The following is a 25,427-nucleotide window of genomic DNA, read 5'->3' as shown; positions in this document are numbered from 1 at the left end:
ATTGACTCAAAGAACACTAAAATGATTCACCTTATAAATAAACGTTATGTTGGTTAATGTGTATTTGTCACCCATCTGTAGCTCGACTTCACAGCATCTAATGCTTTGTAGTTAGTCTGTTGATGTAATCATCTATCTGCCCCCCCCCCCCCCCGTGAGGCCTTTAAAACAAAACGTCCACACAGATGGGCTTCCATCGGACAAGATCTTATGAAACACAGAGCTGTCTAGATATGAGAACAGTTGGAAACCCCCGACTCAGCGTTATGACTTAGCGTTATGGGCTGAACATTATTCTGCTAATTGAAGTCAAAACACATGCAGCTTTGAGTTTGTCTTAACGAGACTATTATTTGAAGGATTGTCTTCCCGATTTCAATGCATCCAAACAGCAGACAGGGTGTTAATGACGTTTACTCTTCCTTCAGTACAAATGAGGAACTAGCTGACACAACATGGACACGGTCTGCATCGTCAGGCGTTATGTTGTAGCCGTGACATCGTCGCTGTAGATAAATAGCTCGGACTTTAAAAATAAATAAATAAACTAAGCGTCGTGTTTTTCATTTTAATAAGAACACCAGCAATTAAAGCTACAAACAAGTCTACAAGGTAAATTAATGACGTTGAGGCAGTCAATCAAAGGTTTCTGAAGTCCTTGCATGTACAGGCTGAGAAAGCAAATGTGCTGAGGGTAAGAAAGCCTTGAAATGTCTGTTTTCTGTTGGGGGGGGGGGGGGGGGGGGGGGTGTCAACGTGGCTGGTGATGTAGATGCACACTGTGACTGTAGAGCAGTCCTGGGCTACGGGATGGCCCGGTTGGGTCTCTTTGGAGGAGGAGGGGGCATTAGCTCAGCGTCTGGGTCTGGCGGGTGTTTCCGGTTCTGTGCTTGGACTCCTTGAGCACAGCGGTCCACGTACTCCAAGAGGATTTCCTTCGTGACGGGCTCCTGGATGCTTTTACACACAGCTGGGGAGAAAAAAAAAAAACGACAAACACGGGAAATAAAACACACAATTAATTGTTTACTAAACCCCAAAATACAGCTCTGTCAAACTAAGGATGTTTCTACATGTCGGAGCTCTAGAAAAGAGATTCTTGACATTCAATGAGTTTGAAAGGTGGTTTCTTTATGTTGCCTTTTAAAGATGAAATAAATACAACAGAAAACAGTGTTGAGAAGGATTCTTTCACGGCTACATTTCGAGGATGCTTAGTCGTCGGATCGTGCCGAAACACTGTTACAATATCGAGGATCCTTTGAATTCTGTCGATCGCTCAGACGATTTAGAAACAAGGAAAATACGCTATTAAACTTTCAGTGACTCACCTCAGCAGTCCACCAACATGTAATCTAATTGGAGGCTGAATGTTCACCTGTAGTAGATCTGAAAGGCCTTAGTTCCTTTAGTTTGTTTTGACTTTTGTCGCCCAGCATACTTTTACCTAAAAAAAATGTTTCTACTAATGTTGATTGACCGATCTGATTTACCGTAAACTAGTATGTGATATTCTAGAATGTTAAGTTTGACAGGCATCGCCACATTAACTGAGGTAACGGTGGATACTTCCTGACCATGCCATGATTCCAACAAATGATAAGTGATGTACATGAGTGTGTACTTGTTTCAGTGTTCTTATCAGCTTGAGGAGGAATTCAATACTATCTGTCTGGATTTTTTTTTTAAGATAAAAAAATGCTTTTTTTTTTGCCATCCGGGCTCCAAACTGCCTGTCTGAGGATCTAAAGCTCAATAATCCAGAACAATCTCTTCTATCTTCTTCAAATCAATTCATTCTTTAAATGTATTTTCTGTCGCTTGTGTTTTTGCGTTTTTATTTGCTTCAATTTGTGCTTTTATGTGCCACCTTGAACAGCACTGTAAAGTCAGCATTTAGATAAGTGCTACACACAGAAAGGTTTATTACCGGGGTAAACCATGAGTTTTGCATTCTTTCTCAGTGTTCTCTCTCTCTGTTGTTTTTCCTCCATCTGTTTTCAAGAAGCTGTTATAGCTGTGTCATTTTCATATGAAGGAACATTTGGGGGAAAAAAAAAGGTTTGTTCAGAATTCAACTATTCTCTCTCTTTTCTGTTTTTGAACAGTGAAACTAAATGACTTTTACACTCGGAACTACGTTGTATGACTGAAGCTCGTTAGTTTTCATGTTAGCAGCACTTAACATGAAATGTTAAATTAACTACTAAATGAACAATAACATAAATAACAGTGCGTTAAAGGACGGCATCTTTAAAGCACTCACTTATTTGAGCTTATTTCACCAGCGTAGATAAGCGATATCTAATATCGTATAATACCGGTTATACTGTGATACCGGTACAACCTGAGTTCACCGTCTTTGTCTGTCTGCCGTTTGGTGCTGAGCATGTAGTGTGCTGAGCATGTAGTGTGCTGTTTGTTTATCAAAGAAAAACATTAAAGCTGCAGGTTGTAAAACCAAAACAATGAGCTGAAAGATGCTGAAGCGCTCAGTAGAGCTAATGGGAACTGCAGAGTCAGGTGCTAATTATCTCTGGGTTTGTTACTGCAAGTGACCCCGTCTCACAAACATACAAAAATATAGGACAGTGCAACCCCTTATAGATATGAAATCACGTCGATGGGAGCCATTTACTGCAGGCTGACCGCTTGTTATTCCCTCTTGAGATATTCACCGTCGGTGGGAGAAGGACAAAGTCTTACCCATCGCCGTTTCGTAGGAGTTTGGGAAGCTCTTGTCCACCCGTTGCCTCATGAACACCCAGGTGTTATTGGCGAAGGTGCACTCGATGATCTTGTTGTCGTACTGCTTCAGCTCCTTCGTGGCCTGAGACGACAAAGACGAAAGGACAAAGACGGTTTGTGAAGAGACACCAGCGTCTTTGTATTTTCTCCTTGCTGCCACCATTGCCGGTGTAAATGATAATGATGTATTTCAAGAGACACTTTCAGAGACATGCTGCGGCATCGACGAATGCCAACGGCGCACAATGATTGGCACAAGTAACTGCTGTTCTTTTCCGAACGCGACACGAATATCCTGCAAATTATTATTGTCTTCACTTCTGCCGTTACTACTTAGCAGTGGATACTTTCAGTGGCCGTTAAGAGGGAGCGTAAAGCTTCAGGCAGCGCTGGACGACCACATTCAGATGCACACACAATGACTGCGGTGTTAAAAATGAAGTTAGGAAAATATTTTTTTTTTTTTAACTCGTAATGAATTATGTAGATTCAGGCAGCGGTAGCATTTGCCTGCAGCAAAAACATTTTGCTGGTTTCACCTCTCTTAATAGCGAGAGGGACAAAGAATCTGGCATTATTTAAATTGGCAATAAACAAATTGCATCCTGGAGGCTACAAATGGAAGTGAGCAGTCACCAATTTGAAACCCATTACCCTTTAAGGAATCAAAAATGATTTCATGTTGTGACTAAACTGAGCAATATTAGGACTACAGCTAAGTCATTTTAATTAACGATTCGTCTTTTAGTACATCAAATGTAAGACCAACATCTCAAAACCCGAAGATATTCAATTCACAGTGATATAAAACAGTGAAAAGCAGCAATTCTTTTATAGTAAACAAGTTACTGTTGGACATCGGATGTCAAATAACCGAAATGACTGTTTTAGGATTCCTACATGAATACAGACAGTGTGTCTGTGTCGCTACGATTGAAGCCCTCAACAAAGCAGTGCAACAGCTCCTGCTCCTCCTCCTCCTCCTGAGCTGCACAGGATCACCGACTTATTACATCACATTCTGCTCGGAAAACAAAATCAACTCTTCGCACTGAGCACACTGCTGAAGTATATGGAAATGGCACACGACGCTGAAGATCAAGCGTGAGTCAAAGAAGACATTTGAGCATCTGTTGTTTATTTGTCGAGGGACCGAGTCTCACTGAAAGGATTCTCGAGACTTGGAAAATGCAAAAATCCCAAAGAGACGCCCGGGGAGGCGAAACGTGCCGCTGCAATAATCGAATGCAACGGTTGGCTTCGGCAGAAACAATATGGTTTATATATCAGTGCTCATTTGGTCTACTGAAAGAGGCTGACCTCCAGGGTTCAGTGTGACCGTCACACAGCGACCATCACTGCCAGGAAAGCACCAGTGTTTGGCAAGGCGCTAAAACACTAAGTAAGAGCTTGTGCGATCCTGGAGTGTGGGGCATCTGGGCCCACAGTGGGGGGGGGGGCGAAATCACACAGGAAGCGAAGAAAATGTGCGAGTTAGAAAGACAAGAGACGCTAGTTATTGGATTTCAGAAAACAACCTTGAATCAGAACTCATGAGAACGCCTAATTAGTCATTGTCATCATTTCAAAATTCAGATTCATCTCCACAACATCTTCTCTGATCTCAGTTTGAAGACAAACGGCACATTAATAAAGACTAACCGCAAATCAAACACTTCTGTATTTGGAGAAGAACAGACGATCTAAAGGAGCGACAGACTCACAAAGCTTTCCTAAAGCTCGACACAGCGAGCTGCCAGAGAACTGTGAAGGGCAGTACACGCTCTGCTACAGACTGGGAGCTCTTCCTGCTGGTGAAGGGTGACATGTTGGCTGCCATCTTTTTTTCGTCGCCACTTGGTGTTTAAGCCGTCCAAATCTGTCTCATTATGGCAGCACACGTGTGCTGCCAGATATCAGGGAGTTTGACTCTTTAGCAGCCAGCGTTGCACCGCTGCAGAGCATAAGGGACTCCTGCCTTTCTATTCCAACATACTTCTTTGTTCTTATTGACAAACTACAAACACAACTAACAGGAATGAAAAGCAGTACTGCCAGTTGGTACACCTTATAAAGAAACGCCTGTTTAATGTCTGCTACTTGTTAGGAAAGCTTGGGCTTTCTTTGATCATTATACTTTAGAAATACGACATGTTTGTTTCTTGAACCACTGATTCCAGGTGAACTAAAAAAAAGAAATCTTGAGTGTAATCATTTTAAAAGCAATATTCTGCACTTAATCGCTGTTTTCTGAGAGTTAGTGAAGAAGATCATATTGTGTACAGAGCTGGATCCAGGCGGTGATTAGCTTAGCTTAGCTTAGCATAAAGACTAGAAGAAGGGAGAAACAGCTTGCCTGGCATTCTCTAAAATTAAAAAAGGCCAATAAATGTCTCTAATGCTCGCTAATTAGTACTACTAATTGTCTCCAAGCCTGACTGACTATTTGTATATTTTTGTTATTATTATTTCCTTTTATATTTTATGCTAAGCTAAGCTACGCCTCCGGGTCTAAAGATCCATTGTTAGCGTACATGAGGGCGGTATTGAGCTTCTCACCTATGTCTCGTGCATCCTTAAACGCCAAGCTATTTCCTTTAGGCACAAGCTTATGTCCTTAAAACCGTCAAGTCACTTCCAGGAATCGACATATTCATTATAAATGCTGTTCCGCCACATTAACTATCAGTACGAAGTCAGGGACAAGAGTATTCATCTCTGGGAAACACTAAACATTAGTTCTGTATCATGAAGTAAAGCAAAAACTGGCAGAGAAAGCAAACAACTACAACTACAACTGGAAGAATATTACCTTTTACTAGTCAGAGCACAACACGCACAGTTAACCTGCCTTTTCATCACTGGGTTCTGTGGGGACAGCTGTACTGGTACATTGTGCTACAGCTTATTACAGGCATTTTCTAGGATTTGCGACATGGATGGAAAAAGATTTAAAGTTTGTAATTTCCTTGCATAGCTGCTTTGTTTTGCCCCACATTGCTCTCCGACTGACCGTGCCTTTGTTTCATTCGAGACTTAATCAGAACCGGCCCGCAGGTCTGCGACATGGCAGCACTCGGGTCCATTTTAATAACGAGAAACCGAATGAAAGAATATATAAGCGGCAAGAGGATATAAAATGCAAAAGTAGGAACATGAAGGAACACTCTGCTCAGAGGGAACAACCTAGCTGATATATATACGCTATCGAACTAATGTTCAATCTTTAATATACTTGCAAACAGAGTACATTAGACGTCTTCTGTCCATTAATATCAGCACCTGCTAAAATATACATAACTCAAGTGAGTGACTCAGCAAACAGTGCGAGTTGTAAAGCTAGAAAATTCACCTCACATATTCTATTAGCAACAATGTAATGGGTGTGGAGAACATATATAAAAAAACAATAATTGTCCCAAACATGTAGATTGACTGTCGCAATCAGATCTGAGGACAAATGAGTGGAGAGCAGGTGCACACTGTCAGGTTTGGCAGACAAGAAATATGAAGAGATTTGTGTTTTTACCTCCCAAACTTTTAATTAATAAGTTTGTTTTGTTGCTCAGCATGATGGAGAGTTTTCTATGCAAACGGCGTTTAATTACTTTGATGTTATTCATGGTTCTAAATCCCACATTTCATGTAATTTACAGAAAGCTGTGGGCAACAAAAACCTAAAAAAAATATAACAGAAAATGAAAACAATTTAATTTCGGTTCAACGGGAAGTGTTACTGTTGATTAAACATAAACATAAATAAAAGTTCTCACTCTCCCTTGATGCATATAGAATCTTAGAAATTAGGGAAATCATTGATGGGAAAAGTGAAGTGCACACTGCCAAACTCTCCCAGCTTCATTGAAGAGGCCGACCGTCTGACAGAGAGCTGCTCTTATCTCCGTCTCCGGTGTCTAAATCTGTCAGGCACCATTCAACGTATTTATGATTAATGAGCTGCACTCTCAGCAGGCCACATATAGGTCCGCACAGAGAGCCGACACCATGAAGTGGTGAAACTTAACCTGTATGGGGAATCGATAGCCATTACCTCTACCGGGCTTTAGCAAAATCCACCTCTTCTAGAAGTCAGAAATTTAAATAACGACACCGAGGAGAACTGAAGAGAAGGCTTTAGTGGTTTATCTCAATTTGGGTTTCTACTTTTGTAGCTTTCAACCATCAGCTCTAACGACGTGATAACATTGTATTTAACTCAGCAGTCAGTGAGATCTGGAAAGGGGAGGACGTGGCTAATAATGGGTACAATGAGAAAACAAACACGAGTGATCGGACATGGGCCTGAAGCTGTGACGGTGTTGCGACCATTGGACTGTTTTCGGTCTTGATGCTAAGCTAAGCTAATCAGCTGCTGGTTTCAGCAGCATCAATTACTGGACAGACAAGCACGACTATGGAAAGTACAGGAGATCAAATATGTAAGTGATACCCATTTAAGTGACAAAAATAAAACCTTTAATAAACCACAGTCATTGTAAAGACTATACCTAACGTACTGATCTATGAAACGTATACGCGGTGGTGGAATGGGCTTCAGTTGCAACATTACTAACATGTACAACTGTATCTATATATATATATATATATATATTCATTTTAGTTATTCCCATGTATATGTAAATGTATGTACTCTATTATATGTGTATAGTAGGAATCAAAATATAGGTACAAGCAGGAAAACATTGAGCGAATAAAACAGGTTTTCATGACATTTTTCGAACTACAGAAAAAGTTGGTTTGATTTCTTTTGAATGAGCCGGAAAATGGATGTGCCCCAAATAACGTCTAATCGACACATCGACATTACTAACATGCCCACGAGCAAGGGAATGAATTTGAAAACGACTTTGTGGCGGTGCACCGCGGGCTGCAAACAAAACACATCACAAATCGCTGTGTCCTGTTCTGGCAAGTAATTACCATTTCTCAGCATATCCACACAGCCTGTAAAAACACATTTCACAACAAAACTGGCAACATGAAAGCCAACAAAAGATGACCCCCAGGGCTGCAGCTCTGTCTCCCTGAGAGGAGCTTTGGGAAAATAGAGCCTCTACCTTGTTCAGAATCTAGAGCCCAGGGGCTGATACATGGGAATCTGGAACAAAAGGTACCAGAGGGAAAAGCATGACTGTGACTATTACAAGGCCTACACATATACAGAAGAGTCATTTAGTCAAATATATGTTGAGTACAGCCGATTAAAGCCTCTCTACAGCAGAGCCCATCACAGACAGATTCTGTTCTTTATCAATAATCTGCTCCATTTGAATGTTTTACCAATTCATAATTTAGTCTATGACATGTTGAAATTGCTAGAGGTCCCCAGGTAACCAGTCCTGTGTGGAAAGGGCTTAAGAATGGTGATATTTGGGCCGTTTCGACGTTTGTTGAAAACCTTCCACATGTGCACTACATTATCCTGGGTGTATCAAGACAACAAGAGAACCATGGAAGTGTTAGGTTTGCATTGACGTCAAATCAAACCAACAGTAGATCAGAAAACAGGAAATCTTATAAAAGGTTTGTATAAAACAGGCAAATCTAATAATAAAGATTTGTCCCTAAATAAAAGAGTAGCAATGAAATTGGTGCCATTCCTCATGCCACAAAGCAACACATGAAGAAAAAAGCAACCCTAATGCGTTTTATTCTTGGCCGTGCGAACTGAGCAAAATACAGTCAATTCAAAAAACTAAAATGTTGTGCCATTCTAAAGGGAAGCTGGAAGAGAACAGGGGGCTTCGGGTTCTTGGCACAATGATGAATCAAACAAAGCGACACATATATTTTCTCACCTTCATCTTTGCAAATGGCCTGTCATAGCTGCCGACGTACAGCAAGCCGACAGTCTGTGGAAGCAGCCTAAGGAGACAAAAAGATCACGGTTAACACCCTCAACACTACGAGTATCCGCGTGGTTTGACGACGGCGCAGAGAAATCACTACGCCGCTTCCATTTCCCAGCTAGTAACAGAACGGCAGAGACGTGAGATTACACCTCTCTGAGCCCGTCCCTCTGCACAGCTTCACGCTTCCTAAACTTACAGGAGACAATTACGGCGTGATTACGTTGACAATAAATCTGTGGAGCGTTTACATAGATTGAACAGAAGGTCGTCATACAGTGTCGCATCTCTCGGCACGGTTAATTCAGACTATATTGTTAATATGTACAGTAAACCTGTGTGTCTCTCAGTACCCTGATCATGTGTCATTGCAGTATTTATGTCTCATCCCGGAGATCACGCCCAACAGATGTCTGAATCACACACTGCTCCTTACCTCCCTCCATCAAAAACACCCCCCCCAACCCAAATGGGCCCGTTGTTATTTCCAGACACTATGTCTTCTGATACGGACTGCGTGTACGAGAACTGGTTTTATATCATTTAATCACTTTCTTTGAACAGAGAATAAAAGGGGGGCAATTGAGCTAAACGGACAGCGAGACAACAGTGCAGCAACGTGGCCTGATGCACCTTATACAGAGATTTCAATTGGAGCTGTAATCGGAGACCATCTCCCCATCCACCCCAGCCCCCCTCCTGTGTAATGATAGTTAGCACAAGCAGGAAGGAAGCAGCAGTGAACATTAAGAGAGCTAAATTGCCATGCAGTGATGGACACCGTCACATGCCAAGACCTTCGCAAGACAAAGTCCATTCCCGTCATTTGTTCTATTAATACCTACGACTAACGCGTTGTTTGTCAAATACCACTTTCCTAAACTTGCCGTATTGATCACGGCACAGTTTTTGTAAAGCAACACTAAGACATCAATGAGATTCTACCAGGAAACAGATGCGAGTGTATACTCTCTTTAGTTTACCAGCTGTTTACCAGCTGTTTCACGATGCTAAATGTTTGAGGTCCTGCTGTCTTAAATTACACTGGAACTACATTTTCTTTAAGTAAAGGTCGGATGAATTATGTTAAAATGAAAGACCGACAACAACACAGAACACCGATGAAAGTAAGACTCCAGGACCAGGCAGGGGTTTTCATTAGACAATCAAGATGCTGTTAAATGTCACGGTAGTGCAATCAGACTTGTAGTATTGAACAGCTGGAACAATAGGTCAAATGATTGATAAAGCATGTAAACTAAAAAAAAACTTGGAAAATCTAAATTTGCAATGTCAAAAACAAAAGAATATGAGGTACCGTGTGAAAAGGAAACTTTTGAGAGCTTTCTTTTCTGCGCTCTGTTCAGCTCTCTATGTGTAAAGACGAGGTGGGTGGTATTCTATATCTTGGTTGGTGTCAACGAATCCAACGAAAAGACTGAAAGGATCCATGAATTGATCCTACTAACAAGTATTAAACTGTGTAGCCAAACCTGATGAAGCCTATTCCTGTACGACAAAGACCTCCAAGTTTGTCAAATGAATGAGTCACAGCATTCCACTGGGGGGCATGTTCCTTCATTACCATGAGCATGGGCACTGCAATCCAAAAGTGCACACGTTATTTCTCAGTAGTGTACTTGATGTGCATTAATTAATTAGTCCTGAAAATAGTCCCTAACAAATGCACTGATTTCTCCTTTGTGATTTAAGTTTGCTAAAAACCACGAAGCCTGGCTGCTTGAGGACTTTATTTTATCAAAACAAAACAAAGTATACAAAGTACGCTATATATTCGTCTTCAGTATGGCTGAATGTCTGAGACAGGGTCAGGAAGTCGGAGAGCATGGAGGTACGTAAGTGGGTTTCTGGCTCAGGGTTTCATATTTCTGTTGGGGGAATCAATATGTAGAGCTCCTTAAAGTGGATCATTTTAAACTCAAGTTCAAACACCATTTAAAGAAGATCCAGTCTCATAGTCCTGAACGATCTGGAGCTCGTCATTGCATTTTTGCTGTTTTGTATATTTTGTTGTTGAGTTCAGTGTTTCTGTATTAGGACCCATTTAGAAGTGGGAATTTTAAAATAGGCAATAGATGCTGTGGTATGTGTCATTCCTCCATGACATACATCTGAGCCTATACAAACTACATTAAATAAAGAAACATTGAGGGATGGACTAATGCCTTGTTGTTTTTGGTCTTTCAATTGATTTATGGACAATAACAAAAAAAATCAAATATTGCCAACATTATCCTTAAAATATGCCGACTAATGCCTAGTTCACACTCCACGACTTGTTGTAAGTCCCACGCTGCAAATTATTACCAATACTGATTGATGAATATTGGGAACACATGCCCCAAAAAATGGAACAAGTCTGTTCAACCGTGGAATATTATATTCCACAAAATGTGTATGCTGGAGTTCAACCAACACACTCCCTGCAAAATTGGAGGCAACCGGGTCATTGCGGCGCCAACTCCACAAATCTTTGTGTCCATACAGAGAAATCCATTCGCGGTTTAGAGTCCAAAGAAAGGCTCCATGTTTGTTCTGCAGCATACTTTACGTTTGTCCTGAGGACTGAGAAGCTGCAAGCACAAGCTCTTTTGACACATCAGATCCACTTGCTCTGAATTATGCTATACTTGCAGTGAACGTCTCTCTTAAGTCCGTTTCTGCAGCTTCAACAAACGGTCGAGCTGTATGCTTACAAATGATCTCTGCAGAAATAATGCATCTAAAGACCTGACATTCTGACACCGCGCAGAGTCTCTATAACGGTTTGAATTTTTCGAATTCTCACGGTAATACAGTCGAGAATAATAGCACCGATCACATGTTGTTAACTTCACTTTGACGCGTTTACATCATCAGTCAGAGTTGAAAGCACCTGACTGGGTTCCTTTTCACATAACTATGGATCGGGATGCTGTAATGACACTTGAGTCCACAGAGCAGACAGACCGGTAACGTGAAGCCTGGACTCAGGTCTCTAGAGAGCCAATCTAAGCCAATCAAAAAAGGTACTATTCTCCTTCTCTGGGTCCTTCAAAAACACTTATGAATGATGATGTAACCCTCAAGGTGTCAAGGTATCTATACAATGCTATAGACTGTTCAGTTCCACACTTGGGAGGGGCACTGGCATGCTTTCTGGGATTGCTTCATCTTTCCATTTTGTTATTTTCCAACTCTCCACTCTTCCTGCCGCTCAGTAATCACTGTCTTGCCTCTGTGCCTGCTTTCAGAGAAGGTAATAAAACTTGCAAGGCTGTATATGCCTCTGTGGTACACAAAGACGTGCTCAAGGACTGACTTTGTCAGCTGATGAATAAACAGTTGTTACCTCCGATATATATCTGTCCATCTCTCTCCCTCAGACAGTAACGAAGGAGAGATTTGAAAACCTACACCGAGACCGAGTGAGGTCTGCCGATTGCTCCTCTGCCAGCAAAATTCATCTTTCGGGGGAAATATCAGAACGTTCTCCGATGGCAACAATGATCGTCTGTGTTCTCCCACTCACAGGGAGGAGTCAAGAGGCTGACTAGCTGGCTGCCTTCGGAGGAGAATGAGTGGCTGTGCCCTGCTGTGATCCTCACAGTCTGTTGTTGGTGAACGGTGGCAAGCTCACGGCTACAAAGCCGGGACAGTCGCTAAGGTCACCTGGCTCTCAGAGGAAAAGGCAGCGTGACCAGAAAGCTCAGTGGCACTCAGACAATACTCAGACTCATCGGAGGAAAAAGCACACAGAGCAGAGAGATATGCATTGTACTGACAGAAAAAAAATATTAAAAAAAAATAAGAGTCTACCAGACGGGCTTGAAGCTCTGAGAGATCGCACTTAGGCACAATGTGCTGCTTTGAGATAAAAGCATGCAAACGTGCTCAGAATCACAACGCTCATATGCTGATGTTTGGAAAGCACCACGTCCGTCATTGTAAATCAACGTGCTAGCAGTGAACAAATTACAATTTTGACCTGATGTTTAGTGATCACTGAAGTTATTACGATAAATCCTAAGTGGAATATGAATATCTGTACCATATCTTATGGCAATCCATTCACAGTTTAGTATTTGTCAAATATCTCTAATGCCAACCACGTGGTGCCACTAAAAGAAAAGTCAAGGGATGACCAAAGGTATTAGGATTCATCCTCTGTGAAACATGAATGTACAGAATTTTATGAAAATCCCTCAAACAGGTTGTTAAGTGAAAACTTTACTTTGACATGCTGACGTGCTGAGGCTGCTAGAGGAAACGTCAGGGGATCACCAAAGGTATTACGATTCATCCTCTGGGCACCATGAACATTGTACCAAAAGTCATGGCCATCTAATGGCAACTGAAAGACGCACACAGCCTTTCCTAGAGTCACAACACTAGAACTTTAAGACAAATACCAAAGGCTGTAATGAGCTCCAGAAATCGATTGTCGTTTCTAGTTACAGAATTGTTCTTCGGCAGAGCTCTAATGTTTAACAGGATAAGGGCTAGAATGAGCACCAGTGGATCTGAATAATTTATGTTGCAGAGGACGATAAACATAACATGAGAAAAGAAAAGGGGAAGGCAGTGAGGTTTTTTTTCTTTGCACATATAGACAAAATACGAAATATCTGGGGCTGGAGACAAAAGCTCATGTTTGCACACTGTAGCACCGTAACTGTAACAGGAATCGAACCCCAAGGCAGGAAAAAAAAGAAGATTAAAGCATTGCCTTTGACACAGACACACAAAGAAACTGTACGTGTCTGTGTGTGTGTGTGTGTGTGTGTGTGTGTGTGTGTGTGTGTGTGTGAAGGGCTCCAGTGTGTCACAAAATGATAGGTGCTATTAGACTCATCAGGCTGAGTGTTTCCCTGGCAACAGTGACTTACCCTTCTCCTCCGACTTTGGTGATCTTCAGGCGAAAGTCCACGGAGTTGAGATTGGGCGGCTTCCACTTGAGGATGTCATCACACCTCCCGGCCTTGTATCTCTGCAAGTAAAAACCAAATCCCCCCCCCCCCACAAACAAATTAGGATATGGAAGATTTGTGGATGAATACCTATTAAAGCTGCTTTCATGGAACGGGTGTGACCCTGTGGTTTCATGAGTAGAAGTCAACCAATAATGACTTAATTACTTTAAAGAAATTTGAGAGTTGTTAAGCCAAAGTCACAGTTAATGAGCTGAAACAAATGAGGCTCCATTATGATACACTATCTAGAGCAGCAAGACGTGGAACTGAAATGATCTCTGGTTAATATTTAGCCTCTTGGTATCAAAAACAAGTACTCCACATATTAAATGAAAAAGAACAGAAGCAGAAAAGAGCACAAGAATAGATGTGTAAATACATTACAGGCTGACAAACGTTGATTCAACGCGATAGCATTACTCACATCACTACTGCGTTTCAACACACCACACATAACCGAACAACATGCTTTGATTATCTATGCTTGGCTGACATTTGAGGAGGACATGAAACGAGTGCAGTGGAACATGAGGAATGTAAAGGCATGACGGGGTGGAGGCGGGAACAGATGACCAGGCTCTGTCACTGTCAGGTTGCCCGGTAACAGAAGTCTACTCCAGGGAAGTGTGTGGAAAACAGACAGGATTCCTCAGGAGAACCTGTGTCGTCACGGCACAGGACCAAATAAGGGCTTCCGGGCTTCACCCACAAATTATTAGTGATGGAATGTAACCAAGTTTACTCACTTAAATCAAGGTACTTGTGCTTTACTACGGTATTCACATTTTATGCAACTTTATCTTTATAAGAGGCAAATATTGCACGTTATTGTAGCTTCAGTTCCTTTACAGATTCCGGTACAACGCAAACAACGCATCTCCACAGTATGAAGGGCTGCTTTATGGATTGAGAAAACTTGGATCTGCTGGAAAATGAATGAATACTTTTTTCTGAGCTCATGAAATGTTGTCTTGAAGAGATACACGGTTCTCACAGGCCAGCAAAACTGCAAACATATGATCCTACAGAATATGACGCATTGCTGAAGACTAAACAACCCAACAGTATATAAAAAGTGATAAAACGATCATCACAAGCTGAAACAACTACAGCGGTAAAATGCAACGCACATGTTAATGCAGCAGTACTACTAAACCAAAAAATATCATCTGTAATAGTAAACACTGACAGGGAACATCTTACTGCACAATGAATACTTCTCATACTGTACATTTTTGCTGATTATACTTTCATACTTTGACTGAAGTAAGGTTTTGAATGCATGACTCTTACTTGTAGTGGAGTATTTTCACCACTGCCTGTGATCCTATGAAAAGACCTTTAAGAGGAACGTTAAATCATCATGGGAAGAACAAACTATACAAGTACTTAAATAAAAAAAATAAAATTACACGGGTGTAGCCGTTTGCTGATTAGCATTACAATCTTGTAGTTTTCCTAATGGTTTCCAATCATTTCAGGGTCAAGCCCAGAAACCCAAGAAATTGCACTCATGTTGTACAATGATACAGCTAACAAATTACCACTTAATAGGATGTTGTACAAGCGTTTATACCTGCTTCAAATTATCCTCCTCAAATGGAGCAAAACGCCATTAAGAGCCTTCCCTCCCGGCTGCATCACACTGCCTCCCCAAAATGTCTCCAGGAACAATGTCTTTTGAACATCTTTGTAGTCTCAACACAACGATGCATATAAATGAGGATAACGGTGCTTACGTGTGGACAGACTCTCCTTGAAGGAATTCATGGTGTTTCACTCCGTTGAGCACACGAGAAGTGACGGGAGTACGATAGTTGTGTGAACACCAATAAAAGAAAGCCCGAGACAAAAAGTTCTAACTCTGCCTTACTTTCACCACCCCGGCCAATCTGTTGCGTTAAGTGGATGCTACCAACAGTTTGTTGGTTTCTGAAAGTTACAAAATCTGTCGCTTGGAAAAAAGGGTTTTTTTTAGAGGCCGTTAGATGATCCAATAAAAACTTTATTTAAAACATAATGAGGTCTTGTGACTGCATTGCTGGGAATTGTCGATGGGTATGTAGCATATCTGACGTTCAGGTTGGAGATCAGAGTTTAGGTTTCACAGTTTTCCGACAATTTCTGATAATTCACTTAAGACCATTTTTCCTCCTTTTAACAAAAAAAAAAAAACCCTATTAACAACACAATGCATTGACATTATTGTTGACTACAAAAAAAAGGGATGACTGAATGTGATTTCAGTTCAACCTTAACATAATGGGCCTCATTATGAAAATAAAACCAAAGTAAAAGTCGTGAAATTATACTTTAATAACTTGGTTACATCGAGGGCGGGCTGACTTTGTCGACCGAGGTGTAAAGTGAAGGGAACACGAGATGTGGGGTCCTTCTGCTTTGTCCGCGGTGGAGCTCTCTGTGTGGGAGGCGGCCTTCATGTGCCTTTGAAACCAGCACTCTCCAAAAAGGCCATTCACCGCAGTTAAGCTAGAGAGCAGGAAAAGAGTGCGCGTCTCTTTTGAAGAACCTGAACAGAGTACATCTTTTCTACTGGATACGTGGGTGTGGAAAGGAACATTCTTCAATGTAGTTAGTTATGCTCTGCTGCACAGGCATCAAAATAACCTCTCGTGAAAAGACTTACTTCCTCTTATGGGGCTCTGATGCCAAATTAAATCTATACAGGCGAGTGGTGATTAAGTCCTCCGCAGTTGACAATCAAATTACTCCATAAATGAGCTGAATAAAAAGAGGAAGAAGTATGGTACCAACTTCTGAAGAGCTAAAAACCAGCTTCCGTGGTTATCTTGACCGTGGTAAAACAATAACAGCACATGTAGGAAATGAAAATCCACTGCCCTGCTGACCTGTTGAGGCTTGTTAAACTGTGCGTGCTACATTTTCAAACCCAGTGAAATTTGCTTTATCCAAGCCAGCAGAACCAAAGCTACTCCCCAAAGAAAACCCAATCAGGCTGCCGTTTCAATAAATGACCTCATTTTAAATGCATTCTTAAAGGAAAATTGCGGCCGGTGGCACTCATGCTTTCATTACCTATTGTTAGCCTTGTCAATAAGTGACTGCACATACAAAAAGAAGAGCTTTATTATTGAAGTGCAAAACAGACCTTCAAACCCCGGTCTGCATTCAAGAACACATCTCCCCATCTATCAAAATCATTTTTCATGTAATGATGTTCTATTGCATATAAATTGCCTGCTGTTTCAAGCGAGAAGTTCAGAGGCAGCGACCGAGGGAAAACAAAACTGAGGGAGGTGCAAAGTGTGAAAGCAAAAGTGTGGGCAGCTTCTTTAAAAAAAAAAAAAAAAAAAAAAAGGAAAGTAGAGCACAAATGTCACAACAATTTAGTGTAATTACTATATAACAAATTATTTACTTGACCCGTCTTTGGAAAAATGCAAGAAAAACATCTTTGTGGAGAAGTCAACAGCCAACCACACGAGTGAAAAGAAAACTTACAGCCCAAAAATGAACTCAACCGTGATTTCAAATTTTAGACCTTTGTCGTTACTTATACTTGTATTCACAAACGATACTCTACATGTAAAGCATTACAGTATGTAACTATGTAAAGACACCAGCTCCCGTCTTTTCAAAGTTAATTAAAGGTTGATCTATAGGTGCCTTGTGCCATTTTCTAGTTAACAATAGAAAGTTATGTTTACATTCAGTGTCTCTCACCAAACGCAAACTGTGTATTCGTGAGGTCGAACTGGTGCGTTGAATGCATTTCCTTCCTCATAGAAAATCAGCAAAACTGATTTAGAAATATTTGACATCCTACATCGTTCACATCAGCGTCATGGTGGAAACCAGTGAAACCAGTGACCACACCCATAAGTGATGCTGGATGTGGTCAGGGGTGCAACAGACAGAGGGCCTTTAGTTACTCATTTTATTCAAAATTATTACATTTACCCCTCCTAGTTTCTCACCATGCAGATAATTTAGTTTCTTGTGACAATCGCAACTTAAACTCTAATATGTGGTTGAATGGAATTCCGTTGTTGTGCAACTTGACCATTGATCAATTCTATTTCCGCAGGTTGTGTGTTCTTTACCGACGGTCGTTTACTCTCCTCTATTCTGTTCTGCATTTACCAGTTTGAACCTGCACCTCTTATAGTAGCTCATATTTGATGCTCCTTTACTTGCGTTTCCTGGACTCCATCTTCTTATCTCTTGTTGAAAACTTGTGAATACAACAAACTCAGCTTTCAAAAAGACCAGCGTGACGTGACCGCAGGCATCATCAGCTCTACTGCTGTGCAAGCACTGCTCGGCTGACTTTGCAGTTCCACTTCAACGAAACATTTTTTGGTGACAAAGATAAAAATGTAAAGTAGTCCACGAAACTGCCACCTAAGACTTTATAACTTCCACAAGCGACTGCATTTTCAAAAGTAGCCCAAATTGGCAAGAAAACGAAAAAGACGGAAAGTACACACGCTTGTCCAGGCATGAAGTGAACATTGAAGCTCCTCATGAAACCTGGAGCTCACGAGCGAAAAGACAGAACATCAAAACAACAAAATACTTTAATAAGGTACTGGTGCTTGGCGGCTTATCAGACAGCAGCTTTAGAGATGCTTTTGCGATGAAACTTCAATCGACATCAGTTAGACTCTGTAAATTTGTGATCGGTAGGACCAAACCGTAGCCATTCCTTGATGTCAATATAGGAAAATAAATAACCGGGGGGGGGGGGGGGGGGGTTGTGGAGATCAACTACTGAAGTCCAGCAAACCAACAATGTGACAAGCTATTGAACCGCTGTAGCTCAGAGATTTGTTTCCCTTTTAAAGTCTAAAAACAGCCAGGCTGTATTTGATTTAGTACAATCCATATTTCCACAGAAAGAAACAGGACTCTATCTTTTAAACTTTGCCTTAAAGGAAACGCTGAACCAGAATACTAAAATGTGGAACCACTGCTCTTTTACAGTAGTGTATGTACTCCAAGTAGAAAAATACATGGTATAACATCTCATTTTTGCTCCTGATTTTCCACTGGCAAATGATACCGTACTGTAACTGAAGCTTCCATGAATACAATTTGCTCTGGGGTTTCTAAGATGAGATTGCCTTTATGTGGATATAAACATTGTACCTCCCTCTCACTACTGATTAGATTTTTTACAGGAAATGAGTAAAGAAATAAATCAACTATTGCACATTTTAAGAGCGTTTTTTTTTTAAGCTTTTGAATGAATTCCTTGGCAATGATATGAGATAAACAACAAACCCAAGCAATATCTGCAGCACGCTTATTTATAAGTACTGGAGTGTCTGCTTAAAATCCAAAGTGTAGTAGAGTGTAGTGGCGTGATTGCAGTAAGCATCCACAATAAACAAAAGCTTAAGAAATATTTGAAGGGTAATTTGATTGAAGAAAATGCTGCTTGAGGGTATGCTTCAAGAGAAGTCCTTTCATTAGTTGAGTCTCATTTCAATAACAGCTTTTTGCTCTGAGGCAGACTTATTGTTTAAGTGTGCTGCAGATTACAAACAAAAGGCTGGACAAGTCCAATAAATCTGCTCCCCAGAGAAAAGCTCCTTCTGTTACAGCTCAGACACACGGGCCCATTTCTTGAGGCAACATTGACACTGTATGTATGCGCCTTTGTGTTTTTTTTTGGCATTTTGGTGGGAATGTTAAAAAATGGTGCAGTGACGTTAAAGATCTGTCTTGGAATAAACAAGGTTGAGGAAGTCAAAAGCTTTACTGGATCCAAAGTTGACGTGAACCGCAATCTCTGTACTGACTTGGATTTTGTTTTTTAAAGTGAAATGATTTCAGTTTTTTTTTTAATTCTTCTTTGTATTCTTTGTACAGAGATCACCATCTGGAGTGCCCTCCCATAAGCAATTCTGCCATCTGTGCCAATGGGTTTCGTTATGAATTCCAAATCTTTCCGATGTTCCCTGAACAAAAGAAAACATATTCCAAGGACACCGTGTGTTGGGTGAGATAACGCACCCAGTGACCGCGGGCCGCCGCAGTGGCAAACCTTTGTGCTAATATTAATGGACGTTCAAAGCAGCAAAGATCCTGCTGAGATTAACCCTGAGACAACCACAGCCCCATTCACAGAAGAAAAGATTAAGATTGCACTGGTTGGTGTAGAGAACGACACAATCAATGACTTTGGAAAACAATCGCAATGTGAGGCAGCGTTAATAATGGCCCCATGCAAGCGTCAATGGTGGGTAGTGGTGTTGGTGGTTAAAGAATTTAAGATCATCCCTCTGTTGCTGTAAACTGATTTGAATAGGCCTTTAATAAACAATGCTTGTAAACTTGAATCTCATCAAATATTCACTTTTAGGCTGTAATTGAACAAATATTGTGCTGAAGCAAACTGTATAAAGCCGGCATAGTTTCACATCTCACTTTTTGAATTAAGGATTTACTTCAAACCAAACCAGAGTAGCTGCTTGTTGTGAGCAGTGGAAAGACTAACCAAGACGTGTTTGGTGAGTTTAACTTAGTTTCTGTCCAGTTTGAATTTAGACTGTCTAGTAAGTCTAGTTTGGTGTAAAAGAGAAACTTGAGAAGGAATACAGGCGTATTTTTTCTTTTAAAAAGGTGAAAGAATACTTCCTTCATTGATGTTTTGTGAGTTTATTTTGCTTATTTGTCAGATGTAGTGAAATCGCCACTTTCGCGCAATGCATTCTGGTACATGTAGGCACAACCGAAATGGGTCCTCAGTCAGAGAGATCAGCTTTCTTAGTCAATATAGCCAGGATATGTAGTTCTTCCGTGGACCACATTTACCATCAGTAGTCATTCGACATCCACATAAAAGGAGACAAATTCTTTAAAACTATTGAGTCCATGCAATTTTTCAAAACAACTTCTCGACAAAAAGGGTATTAAAGTTAATGCCCAACACAGCCTTCACAGTCGGCTAAACTACTTATGAACCAGATGCTGTTGTTACCCCCCCCCCCCCGTCTCTCTGTTCTTTAATACTTAATGAACTTGGGTAAATTGAAGTAATTAAACATGATTTCTCACTGAAGAGGGAAGCACATGGAACTGCCCCAAAGGAGAATTTGCTTGCACAACCCCAACATGTTCTCTCCCACTGCACAGCATCCTTCACAAATAATAGCTTATTTACATAGGTTGTCAAGGGAATCTCACACAACAGTCACAGTGTCAATCAATAATCCAATGACACTAGCCAAAGGTCAAAAAAGCAAATGGATTTTAAAAAGTGCATTAATTCAGTAAACCACACAATGTCAAACTTTGACAGAGAACAAACACACCGATGATGCACGGCTCCCTCACTTTATGCTGCAGACAAAACAGATAATGATTCATTTCCTTTTCAAATTGTCCCCCCCCCCCCCCCCCAAAAAAAGAATAAGTTTAAATGCCAAATAGCAGCAATGCACCTTACAGCCTTGTCTGCCTCTAGCAATGTCCTTAATTCTTCCCTGTAAATATTTAATAGCCTCCTGGAAAAAGTCTTCCCTAGTATTTCAGTGCAGTTTACTCTGGTGCTGTACAAGTTGTTTTTGGTGTAGGTCATCGCATCACACTCCCTCCTTCAATATGAAGTTAGGTTTCCTATTACTGACTGCGTGGCTGCACCAGCAGATTGCTGCTATCCATGTTCACTGTTTTCCACTACGACAGCATCAGGACGCAATCTGAACTCCGCAATATGGACAGCTCTTTTTTTTTTTTTTCCTTCATATTTGTGTTAAAAATACAAACACATACAGTGTGAACAGGAAATGTCAAGGATGAACTCTTCCAATTACTTGGAGATAGTGACAGCTATGGCATCACCACAGACTATTTTAAAGTAGTCTTACAAAACAAGCAAGTGCAGTCTGTCACCTTGTCATCACCAGGCTCGAGGTTGTTAAGGGTTAATGGCATTTAAAAGAGCCTCTGCTGTATTTAAGTGGATAGCGTCGTAATGACGGAACCCCTCACACTGTATTCATTAGTCGAGTCTGGTTATTGTTGTTTTACGACACATATTCTGATTGTTTGTTTGTGTTGTGTAAAGTGCCAAAACCCTCATAAACAAAATGTTTAATTGCTTAATGTAGATGCTAAAATGAAAATAATAAAGCTGGAGAGTGTTGCACAATAACTTTTGTTGTAATGTCACATCAGATGGCCAACTATTCGCATTATCATTGAGTCACATTAGACTTGCCAGCTTTCCATTTGTTTGAGCGACTGTGCAGACGGGAACCAGCTGCTGACCTTCAAGAGTTTGGAGAGATGTCCTCCTGTCAGATTCACGAAGCTGCTGAGAAGCATCTTAATGAACAGCGATTTGATCACAGATCTGCAAATCAGACCGAGCGCAGGCCGCTTTAATGGGACACATCTGGGTCTTTGGCAGTAATTTCTAAAATGAGATGTGTGTGTCATACTCGGCCTTGCAGGGCCATGAAAGGACTCGCCTCTAATTCAAAAGGCAAGAATTATATTAAGAGGGGTGAAAAAAACAGAAGAAGAAGCACCTGCCAACAGAACGGACCTGTCCACGCAATCAGTTTTGTTATTGGCAGAACATTTGCACATTGTCCCCGGCTGATTCTATTCCTACTTGTTGAACGGCAATCATTTCAAAAGCACCTGCCAAAACAAATCACAAAGCGCGGTGAAAAACTAATTCCTAATCCATGACTCGGAGGGGGATGATGCTGTTGCAGTTTCCTCAGCCGGCGTGATAAATGCCAAACCCATCTCTGCGCCCATAAGGCCACAGTGCTTCTCTTTCCTTTCTGCGGCCCTATTGTTCATAATCCCTCAAATTCACCGAAGCTACAGAAGAAAATAAATCACTGGCTGGCTGCATTAAGCCATGTGCTCTGTATCCAAAAGCATTTTCTGGTTAGGATTGTGTTTGAATGGGAAATTCAATCCAATCCATTAAAAATGACGTCAAAAGCATCTCTTGCATAAGGTGCAGCTAAAAAAAAAGAAGCCAATGATCAAAACCTATTTTAACATTATTGATTTATCTTCGAGCAAAAATACAATACAATATGTTCTCTACAGAAATTAAGACAGAGAATGAAATCCAATTTGCAATCCCCTCTTGTTTAAAGACCAAACATTCTTTCAGAAACTAGAAAAGTCCAGTCTTGACAACAGCATGTATGAAAAAAAAACAGACAGTGGAAAGATTATATTCTGCAAGAAACAAAGCTGAGTGGCAAGAAATGCAAGCACCTGCAAAAATTCATGGCATATTGATCAGGACAGTGATGCATTAATTAACCAGCCCTGGAGAGACGTCTGCTGCTCGGAGATGCACATCATCTCTGCTCATGTTGCGGTGGAGAGACAACGCAGCTGTGTCAACTTGTCTCCTCCAAATCTAATTTCCACATCTCCTGAGAACTGTTGCTACCTGACGGCCACAGTTACACACTAATTACTTCACAAATCACAGAAAAAACGGAACACGTTCAATCCAATAACTATGGAGTCGCTCTAAAATATTAATATTAACAGATGCATTTCTCAAGGCCAGTGATGCTAGGCTTATTTATTTTATTATATCTGTCCCATCCAGAGACATGTCATCTCATCCTGGATAATTGATATTTCACCCCGTTTTATCTCACTATATTGATCCAAGGCATGGCGAACTAGGTTTTTACTGCTATAAATCTACATAATCAATATGAATTGTATGAGTTTTATACAGTTATGCTGAAAGAAAAGCCTTCATATTGTATTCCTCAAAGGGAAATCTTCCTGAATACAAATTCACCTGCTCTTTTCCTCCTATGGAAATTAGCTACGTTAAAAAAAAGTTTTAAGCGATGTTGGGAATCATCATTGCTACTGGGAAAAAAAATAAAAGTTACAAGCCACAGTTACATATGGCAGAACATCTCTACTGCTAGCTGTGGATAAAAATGCATTTGGTGCTTAAAATCGCACTTTCAACCAAGAAAAATGGCAAATACCTGAATAAACATCTCTGATTGGGCTGTGGCCAAAGGAAAAAAATTGCCTTTCAGTGCACCATGGCAGCATAATGTTGTATTGATGTTAAACCCTTGGTTGATTATATACCTTCGACTCATAGACGTTCAACATGTCTGGGGTAAAAAAACTAAAATGACAAACGAGAAGCAGGTGAGCACACACAACATGTCGTTTATTATTAACCATGGATGCGAGCGCTGCCCAGTTCTTTGTCATGCAAATCTGCTGGAGTCAATCAAGCCAAAAACATTTTGCTGCTTTTGTTGCCATTATGAAATTACGAAGGGTAGCCAAATCTGAATGGCTTATTTAATCACACGTTTTATGATGGAGATAGCCCACAAACAACTGACTTATTTCTCAAGTTTGTGGGTTGGCAGGCTCTCCAGATACCTAAAAGTATGCGCACACATACCATGTTCTTCTCCTGCACTAATGTTACGAGCGACACAATATTTCATATATTACACTGTGGAATATTGACCCATGAGTCCATCACAGGAGAAGAGGAGAGGGATGGTATGGCAGCCACAGATACGTGATTTTCTGCTGTTCCAACAACCTCGTAAATTGGTATTCTTACCAAGGCCGTTTCCGTCGTAACACTAACTGCCATGTGTCTGTTTTACGGTGCAGCCTCTTACAGAGGGCACTGTGTTTATGTGAATTCATGTAGGAGTGTGGCTTCCTTTACCATAACAGAGGGCGATACGGATATAGAGAGTGGCAAGCGGCAGGTGGTAGTGACAAGCTGTCCGCTTTTCATGTAGGAGCTCGGTGGAAGAAAACGCTTCGCCTGACGAGCAACCTGTGGCAACGGGGCTTTGAAACATGACAGATTGTCATACATAGAGGGAGGCTTACCCCGCATGGCTGGAAGATAAGTCCGTCGACTTCGTGGCTGACCTGGGACGTGAAGCTGCCTTCCAGGAGCTGAAAAATAGAAGAAAAAAAAAAAAAGGAGGACATAGTTTCAGCCAAGCAAAACAAAGAAAGGTAGCTGAAAGCTTCAGCTGGGAACACATGAAATGACATTGATTCATAAAGTCAACCGCAGCTATAGAGTCTGCCAACAACACATAACCCTTTAGAAGTAGGCAAAGTTTCAACATGACTGGAAAGTGTACACTCGAGAAATCCTGCAGAGTTCTAAGTCTGATGGAGAGATCAATATGTGAAACTTGACAGCCCAGGTTGAGGACCAGAATAGCAAAAAAAAATAAAAATCATTAGGTTCCTGATGACTTGGAAAGAGTGGATTTCATCTCTTCCATTAACACCAAGCAGCACAGCTGTTGTAGAGAAAAGAAAAGCTCAGGCACCGCAGCAGACATGGGAGGCTCAGGAGACGCGGCAGAGCTACTATACAACAAAAGCACATTTTCTACATCATGAAGCACATCAGCAGACATGGCAACTACTGCAAGGCACATTAGAGGCACTCAAATAAGACGGAATATCCATTCTGCATTTAGGAACAGATTAAGAGATCCCCCCCCCCCCCCCCCCCACACTTTAAAAGAGCTTTCCTTTTTGACTCTTCTTTCATACAACTGCTCTCTTCCTCCAGAACTGAAGTACACACATTTACATTCCAGCAACTACACTCAAGGCAAAATACTTTGAGTTTTTGCCTTAAAAACTAATACAGACCGTTTCTTTTCAACTTTGTGATATTTTTATTATTATTATTATTATTATTATTCGGTCGGTTTTACTTTCAACTTAATGTTCTATGTATTCTATTTAATAACGATCAAGTGTGTTTTATGTCACATTATGTCATTCTATTCCTGTTTTTGTTCATTCTATGTCTATTTTTCTTTGT

At 40.9% G+C, this 25,427-nt stretch overlaps 1 protein-coding gene across 1 annotated transcript in view; it reads right to left on the bottom strand.

Moving 5' to 3' along the window:
- Positions 1 to 398: 398 nt before the first annotated feature.
- rngtt (RNA guanylyltransferase and 5'-phosphatase) overlaps positions 399 to 25,427 on the bottom strand; it is a 71,247-nt gene continuing 46,218 nt past the window's right edge. Inside the window, exons 12-16 of the mRNA XM_068708346.1 lie at positions 24,464 to 24,532; positions 13,508 to 13,608; positions 8,568 to 8,634; positions 2,707 to 2,830; positions 399 to 970 (exon numbers count right to left, since the gene is read on the bottom strand). Coding sequence (XP_068564447.1) covers positions 804 to 970; positions 2,707 to 2,830; positions 8,568 to 8,634; positions 13,508 to 13,608; positions 24,464 to 24,532 — 528 coding nt within the window. The 3' untranslated portion in view covers positions 399 to 803. The remainder of the gene's footprint in view (positions 971 to 2,706; positions 2,831 to 8,567; positions 8,635 to 13,507; positions 13,609 to 24,463; positions 24,533 to 25,427) is intronic.

This window comes from Cebidichthys violaceus, unplaced genomic scaffold (assembly GCF_023349555.1).
Source record: "Cebidichthys violaceus isolate CVI_PGR_0920_01 unplaced genomic scaffold, fCebVio1.0.p SCAF_14, whole genome shotgun sequence".
Classification (NCBI taxonomy): domain Eukaryota; kingdom Metazoa; phylum Chordata; class Actinopteri; order Perciformes; family Stichaeidae; genus Cebidichthys; species Cebidichthys violaceus.
The sequence above is the reverse complement of the archived record's forward strand: the minus strand, read 5'-3'. Positions and strand labels throughout refer to the sequence as shown.